The sequence below is a fragment of the Macaca nemestrina genome, chromosome 7, assembly GCF_043159975.1.
Source record: "Macaca nemestrina isolate mMacNem1 chromosome 7, mMacNem.hap1, whole genome shotgun sequence".
In the NCBI taxonomy this organism is placed as follows: domain Eukaryota; kingdom Metazoa; phylum Chordata; class Mammalia; order Primates; family Cercopithecidae; genus Macaca; species Macaca nemestrina.
Window position 1 is genome coordinate 43,057,336 of NC_092131.1, and position 14,083 is coordinate 43,071,418.

At 41.7% G+C, this 14,083-nt stretch overlaps 1 protein-coding gene across 2 annotated transcripts in view; it reads right to left on the reverse strand.

The window, feature by feature from the left end:
- LOC105473706 (farnesyltransferase, CAAX box, subunit beta) overlaps positions 1–14,083 on the reverse strand; it is a 77,162-nt gene that overhangs the window by 57,045 nt on the left and 6,034 nt on the right. For both annotated transcript variants that reach the window (XM_011727659.2, XM_011727660.3), the window contains exon 2: positions 1,466–1,530. In XM_011727659.2, coding sequence (XP_011725961.1) covers positions 1,466–1,530 — 65 coding nt within the window. The remainder of the gene's footprint in view (positions 1–1,465; positions 1,531–14,083) is intronic.

Consider the following 14,083-nt stretch of genomic DNA (forward strand, 5'->3'; position numbering starts at 1 on the left):
CACAGGAGTTCAAGGCTGTTGTGGGCTATGATCAGGGTACTGCACTCAAGCCTGGGCAACAGAGCAAGACAGGGCAAGGCAGGGCAGGACAGCACAGGACAGGACAGGACAAGACAAGACAGACAGAAAGGAAAGAAAGTGAGAAAGAGAGAGAGAGAAAGAAAGAGAGAAAGAGAGAGGGAGAAAGAGAAGAGAGAGAGAGAGAGAGAGAGAAAGAGAGAAAGAAAGAGAAAGAAAGAAAGAAAGAAAGAAAGAAAGAAAGAAAGAAAGAAAGAAAGAAAGAAAGAAAGAAAGAAAAGAAAGAAAGAAAAGAAAAGAAAGAAAGAGGAAGGAAGGAAGGAAGTTCCATCATTAAGATAAAATGGTGACCACACAGTTTTAGGCTACTGATCAATTTTGATGGCTGGAAATGTAACAAATAATAGTTTCAAAGAAAGAATCTGTGACTGCATGAGAAGTACTAATACGAGAATGAAATAACCTTATGAAATTCTAGTGTGACATATTACAAAACACTGGAAGAGAAAATAAAGGTTCAAATTAAATAATAAATTTCTTCCTATAATTCCCTTTTCAAAATACCTGACCTCACAGGACTCAGAAGACTTCAACTTGCTAAGCTCCAAGGAAAACGAAAGGCATTCTATTTCTTGTTTGAAATTTCATCCTTGGGATATGCTACACAATTACTAACAGGGAGCAGACATGGAGAAACTCAAACTTCCCATGTTTTTCCAGTCAAATAATAATCTACATCAAAGAAATCCATCCCTTGCCATCTCCCTGAACTCTAAACGTGTTTCAAAGTGCAATACGGAAAAGAAAAATCTGGGCTGGGCACGGTGGCTCATGCCTGTAATCCCAGCACTTTGGGAGGTTGAGGCGGGTATATTACCTGAAGTCAGGAGTTTAAGATCAGACTGGCCAACACGGTGAAACCCTGTCTCTACTAAAAATACAAAAATTAGCCAAGTGTGGTGGTAGGCGCCTGTAATCCCAGCTTCTTGAGAAGCTGAGGCAGGAGAATCACTTGAACCCAGGAGGCGGAGGTTCCAGGGAGCCGAGATCATGCCACTGCACCCCAGCCTGGGAAACAAGAGTGAAACTCTGTCTCCAAAAAAAAGAAAAAGAAAGAAAAAGAAAAACCTGAGAGTTCTCATCTGAAGACCAGAGCAGCAGGCCACCACTAAACAAAAATCTGGAATTCCCCTCTCCATCTTCAGACCTCAGAATCCAGACCCCATGTAACACCTGGCAACTCAGCTCGAGTGGAGAATCACTCTAAACAGTATTCTACCAGAGGCAGGAGAGGGGGTCATAGCATATCCAGGTAGCCACAAGGACAAGAAACACCATTAGTGCAGCAGATGCTCCCCGTGGTTAGATTCCCTCAAGGAGGAAAGAAGAAAGGCTTCCGCAGGATGGTGCTTTCCCAGATCCCCTCAAACTCCTAACCACAGCTTACCTTGGTACAAGGTGGTTGAACTTGTAAGAACTGAAGACCTCTTGGATCTTTTCTTCTACTTTTGCCTGGAAAGGATGCAGGAGATAGGAGAGAGAAAACAAATACAGATGAGACCTCCATCAGCTTTTTCTTCCTATTGCCACAAATGCCTATTGGCGAGGGTTGGTTGGTATGGTTTGGAACTTCAGAGTACTGTTAAGACAGGGGTTCTGCAGGATGACAGGCTTAGGACAAGGCAAGAGGGAATCCCCTGTACCATGCTGGCATCACAATGGACTTTTCCAGAAACTGAATCCATAATATCCAAACTAATGGCAGTTTTGGTGTTTGGTTCCCTGGCACTAGTTACTCTGAGAGCAGATGAAGACAGATGTCTCTTGCTTGTGTAGGAGACCATATGCCACCCCGAAATATGCCTCAACGGCATAAGGATTATTTTGAGAAACTGCAGCTACAGGAGAAGCTCTGAAAACAGAGTATACCAGTCTGTGAGGGAAATTGACATCTATAAAGGAAATCTCCATTTGTGAGAGTGTTTCCCTCTCTGTACCAAAAGAGAAGGATGACTAAATCAGAGGAAACTATTATCAATGGAGAAGGCACCTACTGAAATCTGCAAAACAAACCTTACTCTTATTTACCATACTTGTCCTGTTCACCTCCCCATAACTGGCTTCCCCCACAAACTTCTCTGTTTTTAGTTGAAAATGCTATATAAGCTGGAGTTCTAGATCACCTCTTTCAGAATTACTCATTTTCACCTGGGTATCTCCTATGTATACATGAAGTATACATGTTAACAAACTTCTGCTTGTTTTTCTTTTGTTACCCTGTTGTTTTGTTATACAGGTTCCAGCCCAGAAATTAGAAGGGTAAAGGGAAAATGATTTTTTTTCCTCCCCTCCACTTCAAATATGTATTCTTCCTGCTCTATGAAGTTGTTTGGATGTTCATTAACTCACCACTCTCAAATACATAATTAGTTTCTGCCAACAGTCATGCTTCTTATTGTAAAACTGAACAGTTAAAATATTAAAATCATTTGGGAGATTTATAACATCAATTATTCCGAAACACCAAAACAAATAGCAAATTCTGGTCCTACGTCACGCACAGGACTCCACAGTCCCATAAAATGAAGGATCTCAGAAAGTCAGGTCACAAAAGAAATCAGATCTTTCTCTTCTGAAGACCACACCACAATGCTAAAACCAACCCACATGGTTGACAAAAATTGCAGGCTGGGTTCTGGACAGAAATACAGTTACAATTAAGCATGAATCAGGCTGCACTTCAGCCCACTTCCTGGTTGCTAAAAGTCTGACCATTTGTATCCCATCATTCCTATAGAGCCAGGATCTCTGACATTAGAATCATAAGACTTTTGTTGCCAGGCGCGGTGGCTCAAGCCTGTAATCCCAGCAATTTGGGAGGCCGAGACGGGCGGATCACGAGGTCAGGAGATCGAGACCATCCTGGCTAACACGATGAAACCCCGTCTCTACTAAAAATACAAAAAACTAGCCGGGCGAGGTGGCGGGCGCCTGTAGTCCCAGCTACTCCGGAGGCTGAGGCAGGAGAATGGCGTGAATCCGGGAGGCGGAACTTGCAGTGAGCTGAGATCCGGCCACTGCACTCCAGCCTGGGCTACAGAGTGAGACTCTGTCTCACTTTTGTTTAAGGATCATCTAAGATGTTTTTCAGACTTTGAAGTCCAGCAATCAGTTTGAAAACCCCCACAGAGGAACAGAATCTGCCTGAGAATACAGCTTCCTTATCTGCCTGTCAATGACTTCACCCTACATTTTTCAACCAATCAACAAACTCCACACTCCACACTTCAGCCTACTCCAAAACCCTTAAAAGCCCTAACCCCAAATTACTCAAAGAAGAGTTTGAGGATTCTTCCCATCTCCTCATGAGGTGACCCTATGACTAAACCTCCTTCTCTGCTGCAACCCCCATCTTTTTTTTTTTTTTTTTGAGACGGAGTCTCTGTCACCCAGGCTGGAGTACAGTGGCGCGATCTTGGCTCACAGCAACCTCCGCCTCTCGGTTTCAAGAGATTGTCCTGCCTCAGCCTCCCAAGTAGCTAGGATAACAGGTGCCCACCACCCCGCCCAGCTAATTTTTGTATTTTTAGTAGAGGCGGGCTTTCACCGTGTTGGCCAGGCTGGTCTCCAACTCCTGACGTCAGGTGATCCACCCACCTCGGCCTCCCAAAGTGCTGGGATTACAGGCATGAGCCACCACGCCCAGCCAACCCCTTGGTGTACTGACTTGCTGAGTGGTTTAGGCAACGGTTGTGGTCACAATGTGGTCTCATGGGAGAGCTCCTGTATACAAGGTATAGTAATGAGGGAGGGTCTGGTTAATAGGACTGGGATTCACCTTCCTTGGCATTCCTAGTCTTTGTAGTGAGACATGTTTTTGTTGAGATTTCAAGATACATAAAAATCTCCCTGGGAAACTTCAAAAATGAGTCATTTATTTCTGAAACACCCATTGAGGTAGAGCTCCTAGTCCCTTTGAGAAGCATGCAAGAATTATCTGTGATGATGAGGGGAGCAGTGATATGAATCATCTAAAATAGCAGCCAATCTAAAATTAATTTACATCTGGTTTTAGAACATGCTTTGATATTTGCTTCTGAACATGAATTTGAGGGATGATCTGTTTAAAAGGTTACAATACTTCAAAAACAGACTGACGTCACCATGAGAATCTGACTTGGGAGAAATAAGAAAGTTGTCCCAGAATCATCATAATTCTTTTTCCATTCCCGACACTCACGCAGCTAAAATAAAGCACCAGCCTAAATGAAACACAGACTGCATTTCTCAGTCATGCCTATAAGCTGAATGAGATAGAAAAATATACAAGAAATTGCTAAGATCATTAAAGATTTGCCTGTGATATACATCATCCCTCAATATCCATGGGGGATTGGTTCCAGGATCTCCCAGGATACCAAAATCTGTGGATGCTCAAGTCCTTGATATAAAATACTGGAGTATTTGCACAAAACCTATACAACCCTCCCATATAATCACAAATAGCTTAACTACAGGGATACATTCTGAGAGACGCCTTCTTAGGTGATTTCATCATGGTGTGAACATCAGAGTATACTCACACCAACCTGGGTGCTACAGCCTACCACACACGTAGGCTGTATAGTGTGGCCTATTGCTCCTGGGCCACAGACCTGTACAGCATATTACTGCATTGAATACTGTAGGCAAATGTAACACAATAGTAAGCACCTGTCTATCTAAAAGTATCTAAACATAAAAAAGGTAGAGTGAAAATACAGTACTATCATCTTTCCAGACCACTGTGGTATATGTAGTCTGTTGATTGTTATATGGCACACGCCTGTATTTTAAATCATCTCTAGATTACTTATAAAACCTCCTAGTACGATATAACTGCAATTGAGAAAAGAATAGCTCAGAGCAGTCTGAGTTATGTGAGGTATGCAAAATTTATCAGGCCCAGAGAGACCGAGTATAGGACTTCATTTATGCTCCCAACACCCATGTCCGGGGGCAGTTGTTTAAAGGCATTTCATTCCTCCCTAGCTGCCTCATCCATTATCTTCATGTTTCTGGAATTTGTGATACAAAGAATAATGTATACCTTATGTAATTTTAATGTAAAGTCTTGGTAAACAATTTAGGAATAGCCTCTTCTTTTCCTTTATTTATTTTTCTTTCAGTCAGCTTTTTGGGTAACTATTCTTTTTTTCTTTTTTTTGAGACAGAGTCTTGTTCTGCCAGGCTGGAGTGCAGTGGTGCCATCTCAGCTCACTGCAACCTCCACCTCTAGGGTTCAAGTGATTCTCCTGCCTCAGCCTCCAGAGTAGCTGGGACTACAGGCGCATGCCACCATGCCTGGCGATTTTTTTAAAAATTTTTTGTAGAGACGGGGTTTCACCATGTTAGCCAGGATGGTCTCGATCTCCTGACCTTGTGATCCACCGGTCTCCGTCTCCCAAAGTGCTGGGATTACAGGCATGACCCACAGCACCTGGCCCTGGCTATTCTTGTCCTTTAAAAACCTACTTGTAACTGTTGCTAATTAAGAGTGTATAATCAGGGCAACTTGAATCTATGCTCTTGGGTTGCAATCTTCAAGCTTGGCCCAAATAAACTCTCTACTTACATTAACTTTGCCTCAGCTTCTTCCTTTTAGGTTAACATAATAACGAGAAAATAAGTCTGCACTTATTCAGTACAGACACAATTTTTTTTTCCAAATATTTTTGATCTGTGGTTGGCTGAATCCACAGATGGAGAACCCACGGATATGGAGGACCAACTGTACTGTTTCATCTAAGTGAGTTAATGAATTCTGAATGACACAAAATCAAGTGGGAAGAAAATTCACTTACTTTATCCCAATACAAGCCTATTAAAATCCATATGACTTAATAATATTCAAAGGCTAATGCATGAACCTACCTTCCCCTTAGCATTCTGGCACTTAAGATGCCTAGGCAGGAAAGCTCCCAGCCAGGAACTCCTTAATCAGAAGTCCCATCTTCAGCTTTCTTGCGGGAAAGCAGCCAAGTACTACGCAAGAAAAATGGAGGTTTATTTCTAAGCTAAGACACCTGACAAAAACATAGAAATATGTCATACTGAAAGGTGGAAAATGCTTAAAATTTTCCCAACATAGTGTCCTTTTCTTTGGCGTTCCTAATCATTTCTTCAGAATGAACAAGTGATTTTCCAATGCAGTTAGTAACTGACTCATATCTGAAAAATCAAGTTATGAATTCTGATGACTGTGTATTACAGGTCAACTGTTCATAACAATGAATAATTGTCTCTTAAGAACTGGTAATATTCTGGTATATTTCTCTTTTTTTTCTTAACAGGTCCCATGGAGAACTAAGAACTAGTGTATTTTTTAACAGCTTTATTGAGATATAATTCATATACCATTCAACTCACTCATTTAAACTGCACAAATCAATGACTTCTAGCATATTCATAGATTTGTGCATCCATTACCATCAATTATAGAACATTTCACTTCCCCGAAAAGTAACCCCACACCTCTTAAGCATCAAATTCAATTTATCATTCTCCCCACTGCTAACCACTAATTTACTTTCTTTGTTTTTGAGATGGAGTCTCACTCTTGTCCAGGCTGGAGTGCAGTGGTGTGATCTCAGCTCATTTCAACCTCTGCCTCCCAAGTTCAAACGATTCTTCTGCCTCAGCCTCCTAAGTAGCTGGGATTACAGGCACCCATGACCATGCCCGGCTAATTTTTTGTATTTTTAGTAGAGACAGGGTTTTGCCACGTTGGCCAGGTTGGTCTTGAACTCCTGACCTCAAGTGATCTGTGCGCACCTTTGCCTCCCAAAGTACTGGGATTACAGGCATGAGCCACCATGCCTGGCCCATTAGTTTACTTTCTATCTCTATAAATTTACCTGTTTGGAATTGTATATAAAAGGAATCATAAAAGCTGTGGTCCTTTGTGGCTGGCTTCTTTCACAAACATGTTTTCAAAGCTCATCTATGCTGTAGCATGTACCAGTACTCCGTTTCTTTTTATTCACATTATTTCACCAAATAATATTCCATTGTGTAGATATATCACATTTCGTTTACCAGTTTATCAGCTGGTGGACATTTTGGCTGTTTCCATTTTTTGGCTATTAGGAATAATGCTGCTATGAATCACAGAAACCATTCCCCTTACTCAAGAAACAGGTTCTCCAGAAACTAAGCTAAACTTGTTTGAAATGTAAATTCTCAGGTATTCTCAGCAGAGACCTACTTAGCGGGCGGGGTCCACCCGCTTCTTTTCACAAGTCCTCCAGTGGATTCTGATGCAAAGCTAATGTTTGTGAACACTGTCAGAATCAAAATGGAGTCATTTGTGTTTAAAAATCCTGACAAATAAAGCCGGGGACAGCTATGAAGAGAGGGTTCTCATGCATCAATACCTGATTAACAAAAACTATCCCAAATGGTTCTGCAAAAACCACAACCCTGCACAAAGGTCATCACAACCTTACACAAAAAATACTTCCACGAGGACATCTGTCTAGCAATTAATTGCCTGTCCAATCTCAGACTGGTCACACTCGTTACTGATCCTTGTAGCCAATAATAATCATCTTAAAAGAATTATATAATCCTCTTTATTCCTTGAAAAACCTTTGTCTTCCTTTACCTCCTTGAATATGCACATAGTTTACTGTGGCACAAAGATTCCCATTGCAATACACTATTCCCAAATAAGTGTCATGTTCTTTTAGAGAGCCTCTCTCTGTTAATTTAGGTTGAAAGTTTGATAAAACAAGGTTTTTTTTTTTTTTTTTTTTTTTTTTTGAGGAGTCTTGCTCTGTGGCCCAGACTGAAGTGCAGTGGCTCCGCCTCCCAGGTTTACGCCATTCTCCTGCCTCAGTCTCCCGAGCAGCTGGGACTACAGGCGCCCGCCACTTCGCCCGGCTAGTTTTTTGTATTTTTTAGTAGAGACAGGGTTTCACCGTGTTAACCAGGATGGTCTCAATCTCCTGACCTCGTGATCTGCCCGTCTCGGCCTCCCAAAGTGCTGGGATTACAGGCTTGAGCCACCGCGCCCGGCCAAAACGAGGTTTTTATTAGTGGCAATGGCCACTAAATTTCAGCTCAGAGGTTGATGCGTAAAGTTTTACCTCAAATAGTACTTTCTTCATTCATAATTAATTAAAAAAACAGTAACGTACTTTTCTTCTCAACTAGTAAAGGATAAACAAAGATAACAAACCTTTTCAAATGTTTAACAAACAAAAATTTATCCAAATAACCTAACATTTTGAATGTTCGGAAGACCAGAATATGCCACCTCAAAACATGACTGTAGGAGACCAGAATGTCTTCCCATGATAGGCTTCTTTGGCATAAGGATTATTTTGAACTGATTATTTTGAGAAACAGCAGACAAAGGAAAAGCTCTGAAAACAGAGTAGAAGTTACCCCATTTGTAAGGGAAAATTACATCTATAAAAGGAAATCTCCATTTGCCTCTCTTTCTGTACCAGGAAGACAAGGATGACTCTAAGCCACTAGGAACTCTTACCAATGGAGAAGGCACCAGGCATGCCTAAATCTGCATAACAAATCTTATCCTTGTTTACTGTGCTTTTCCTGGTCACCTCCCCATTCCGAGCCTCCCCAACATCCTTCTTTGTTTCAGCTGAACATGGTAGTTAAACCTGAAGTCTATGCCACCTCTTTGAGATTTACTCATTTTGTAATCGCCCAACGGGTTCTTCCTGCTTGCTGCACAGACAAAACCAATTCACTGAGACCATAGCCTTGCAATAAAGAAAGACTTTAACTGACATGCAGCTGCCCACACCATGCTGGAGACAGAGTTATTACTCAAATCAATTTTCCCGAAGGTTTGGAGGTTTTTCAAGGATGGTTTGGTGGGCAGAGGGTTAGGGAATGGGAATGTTGGTTGGTTGGGGATGAAATCATAGGGGTGTGGAAGGAAGATGGTCCTCCTGCACTGACTCAGCCTCTGGGTGGGGCCACAGGACCTGTTTGTGTGGAGTCAGCCAGTCAGAAACGCAGAATCTGAAAAGACATCCCAAACGGCCAATCTTAGGTTCTGCAATTGGGATGTTATCTACAGGGGTAATTGAGAAAGCTCTAAATCTTGTGACCTCCAGAATAATCGCTGGTTATCCTTTACACCTACATCTCAGCAGAAATCAGGACCCTCTCACAATCCTAAAGGGAGATTGTCTTTGCAAAATTATGACCATAAGAGAAATCTGACAAGACTCCAACCAATCAAGCAAGACTTCGTTTCTACTTTTTTTTAATGTGAAATGAAAAAAGGCAAAATGACAGTGTGACAATTTATGTGAATTTTTAAAAACATGCACAAATCCAGTTGTTTATGAATGCATAAAAGGATTAAAAGTGAAGTAGAAGGATGCACACACAACTCATGATAAGGGCTGCTTCTGGAACGGGTGAGAGGCACACTGAACTAGGGATAGGGTTAAAGGAGGCTTTGGCTATATTTCTAATTGCTTTCCTTTAAACAAAAAAGATGTTAGCAACTGGTAATTCTCAGTTACAGAAAAATGGCTGTTAATTACATTATCATACTTTTGTTAACCATAAATTCCTTAAAAAAAAAAAAAAAAGGAAAAGGATTTCAAAGTGCTTAGTTTTATGATGCCTCATCCCCCACACCTACATAGATAGGCAGGTCACAACATACGCAGAAGCTGTGTTCTCAAAGTTCATTGGTTTTTAGACCTTATTCGTTTTCCCATCAACAGAACGTTATACCTGTTAGGTTCCAAGGCCAGCCCTCGCAGTATTTAATGTATAACCTAACAAATGTTAAGCCTACCAGTACCTTTCTCACCTTCTCTAATCATGAGATAACTAATCACTCAGGATATGGCAAAGAGGGAACATAAGAGTTGAGTTTACCCCTGCTTCTGATAGGGCACAGGCCAGATGTTTCTTTTCTTTTCTTTCTTACTTTCTCTCTCCTCTGTTTCTTTCTTATAATAGAGATGGACTTCACCCTGTTGCACAGGCTGGTCTCAAATTCCTGGCCTCAAGCAGTTCTCCTGCCTAAGCCTCCCAAAGTGCTGGGATTACAGGCATGAGCCACTGTGCCCAGCCCAGCCTTGGTTGTTTCTTTTCTTTTTTCTTCTTCTTTATTCTTTTTTTTTTTTTTTTTGAGACAGAGTTTTGCTTTTGTCGCGCAAGCTGGAGTGCAATGGCATGATCTCAGCTCACTGCAACCTCCACCTCCCAGGTTCAAGTGATTCTCCTGCCTCAGCCTCCTGAGTAGCTGGGACTACAGATACCTGCCACCAAGCCTGGCTAATTTTTGTATTTTCAGTAGAGACAGGGTTTCACCAAGTTGGCCAGGCTGGACTGGAACTCTTGACCTCAGGTGATTCACGTGCCTCAGCCTCCCAAAGTGCAGGGATTACAGATATGAGCCACTGCACATGGCCCCAGGCTAGGTGTTTCTATGTACAGAATATTTTCAAGTTGTTGGTCAGGCTTTATACCTACATATATATACATACATACACATATATGCACATGTGTATATAATATATAATATATACATGTATAATATACACATATATCTTTATATAATATAAACTAAGTATGTATCAATTTATAAACTATACACATATATATGACATAAACTAATGATATAAGGATGTTTTGGTCAACAGTGGACCAAATATTCCACGGTAGTCCCGTAAGACTATGATGGAGCTGAAAAATCCCTACGGCCTAGTAATACAGCCTTCATAATGTAGCACAAAGCACTACTCACATGCCTGTGGTGACGGCTGGTGTAAACAAACCTACTGCACTGCCAGTGTTATAAAAGTATAACACATACAATTATGTACAGTACATAACACTTGATAACAATAATAAACTACATTACTAATTCATATATTTACTATACTATACATTATTTTAGAGTGTATCTCTACTTATTAAAAAAATAAACTATAAAACAGCCTTAGGCAGGTCCTTCAGGAGGAATTCCTGCAGAAGGCACTGTTATCCTAGGAGATGACAGCTCCATCCTATTATTGTCCCTGAAGGCCTTCCAGTGGGAGGAGATGTGGAGACGGAAGGCAGGGACACTGACTATCCTGACCCTGTGTAGGTCCAGGCTAATGTGTGCGTTTGTGTCTTAGTTTTTAACAAAAAAGTTTAAAAGGTAAAAAGAAAGTGAAAAAATTTAAAAGGAGAAAACCGCTTACAGAATAAGAATATACAGAAAATATTTTTGTACGGCAGTACAATGTGCTTGTGTTTTAAACTGTTATCACAAAAGAGTCAAAAAGCTGTAAAAAAAATTTTTAAGTTTATAAAGTAAATAACTTACAGTATGCTAAGTTTATTATTGCAAGAAAAAAGCGTATGAATAAATTTAGTGTAGCTGAAGCATACCGTGTTTATTTTTATTTTTCATAATGTCTGTTCAGTAAGCGTACAGTATTTATAAAGTCTATAGTAGCGTACACTCATATCCTAGGCCTTCACATCCACTCACCGCTCACTCACTCACTCACCCAGAGCAACTTCCAGTCCCGCAAGCGCCATTCATGCTGAGTTCCCTAGATAGGTCTACCATTTTTATCTTTTATAACGTATTTTTAGTTTACCTTTTCTATATTTAGATATTTTTTTTTTTTTTTTTTTTGGAGACGGAGTCTCGCGCTGTCACCCAGGCTGGAGTGCAGTGGCCGGATCTCAGCTCACTGCAAGCTCCGCCTCCCGGGTTCACGCCATTCTCCTGCCTCCGCCTCCCGAGTAGCTGGGACTACAGGCGTCCACCACCTCGGCCGGCTAGTTTTTTGTATTTTTTAGTAGAGACGGGGTTTCACCGTGTTAACCAGGATGGTCTCGATCTCCTGACCTCGTGATCCGCCCGTCTCGGCCTCCCAAAGTGCTGGGATTACAGGCTTGAGCCACCGCGCCCGGCCCTAGATATGTTTAGATACAAAAATATTTACCATTGTGTTCCAATTGCCTGCAGTATTTAGTACAGTAACATGCTGTATAGGTTTGCAGCCCAGGAGCAACAGGCTATACCTTATAGCCTAGGTGTGTAGTAGGCTATGCCATCTACATGTGTTAAGTACACTCTATGATGTTCACACGACAAGGAAATTTCCTACTGACAATGTATTTCTACTGTTATTAAGTGATATATAACTATATGTATATTAGTTTGTATTGTTTGATGATGGAGAGATTGTGTTAAACTCTAGGGGCCAGGGATCAAGTAACTGTACTAGAGTCCCCAAGACTTAGGTGCCATGGCAACAAATAAAAGAAGAGCTAACCAAAAGGCTGCATTCTCGACAGCTCTGTTTAAAAGATATTTCATGGCCAGGTGCGGTGGCTCACGCCTGTAATCCCAGCACTTTAGGAGGCCGAGGCAGGAGGATTACGAGGTCGGGAGATCGAGACCATCCTGGCTAACACGGTGAAACCCCGTCTCTACTAAAGAATACAAAAAATTAGCCGGGCGTAGTGGCGGGTGCCCGTAGTCCCAGCTACTCGGGAGGCTGAAGCAGGAGAATGGCGTGAACCCAGGAGGCGGAGCCTGCAGTGAGCCGAGATCGCACCACTGTACTCCAGCCCGGGCGACAGAGCAAGACTGTCTCCAAAAAAAAAAAAAAAAAAAAAAGATATTTCATGGAGTTTTTCATTTAATCAATAGAAATTCAATCAATAGGCCAGGCATGGTAGCTCAACGCCTGTAATCCCAGCACTTTGGGAGGTGGAAGCGGGTGGATCATTTGAGGTCAGGAGTCTGAGACCAGCCTGGCCAACATGGTGAAACCCCATCTTTACCAAAATACAAACATTAGCCGGGCGTGGTGGCACATGCCTGTAATCCCAGGTACTCGGGAGCCTGAGGCAGGAGAATCACTTGAACCCGGGAGGCAGAGGTTACGATGAGCGGAGATTGCGCCACTGCACTCTAGCCTGGGCAACGAGAGTGAAACTCTGTCTCAAAAAAAAAAAAAAAAAGAGAAAGAAATCCAATCAATAAAAGCAGAGAATAGTTTCCATTCAGTAAGTGGTAAACAACAACTAATGCATTTGGCACTTTCTCTTTCAGAGCTTCTATATAAAGCCAATCTCAGGAGGTACCAACTTTCATACCAGGCACTATCACTTCCCTGCTTCCTAAATCTCCCTCCTATCCCAGAGACAGACTGTTTCAGAAAGTAGATTTGCTGCCTATGATTCACGTCATTGAAGCTACAGTAAAAGAGTCATTAATATATGAAATACAAGGGAAGACTTTTCAAAAAAAACTATCCCTCAGAAAATACAAGTCACTTTATATTCAAATACTTACAAAGTACTTCTTGCTGTAGGAAGTTTTTCAATTTATTTGTTTTAAATATGAAGTACCAGCTGGGGATGACACAATAGCCTAAAACCACCTCAGTTAAGGTGTGGTTTGGGATGCTTTGGCTAATGGTAATCAGTGAAACGAGATAAATTAAACACAAATTTAGTAATTATTCCTGGAGATATAAACTCACACTTTCATGTGCAAACTGCCATTGTAAGGCCAGCCTTTTATTTTGTTTATTCATTTTTTACCTTTTTTTAGACACAGAGTCTCACACTGTTGCCCAGGCTGTCTGGAATTTGTGGGCTTAAGCTAACCACCCACCTGGCCTTCCAAAGTGCCAGGATTACAGGTATCAGTCACCATGCCTGGCCAGTAAACCAACGTTTTAAAGATCATTTTAGTCAGCGCGGTGGCTCATGCCTGTAATCCTAGCACTTTGGGAGCCCAAGGCAGGCGGATAGCTTAAGTTCAGGACCAGCCTGGGCAACACAGCGAAACCCTGTCTCTACAAAACAACACAAAAAGTAGCCGAACATGGTAGCGCACGCCAGTAGTTCCAGCTACTCAAGAGGCTGAGGTGGGAGGATCACTTGAGCCTGGAAATTTGCTGCAGTGAGCTATGATCATGCCACTGCACTCCAGCCTAGGCAAGAGTGAGACCCTGTCTTTAAAAAAAAGGAGACCATTTGAAAAAGTAATAAAGTGGTTAAGTTGCAG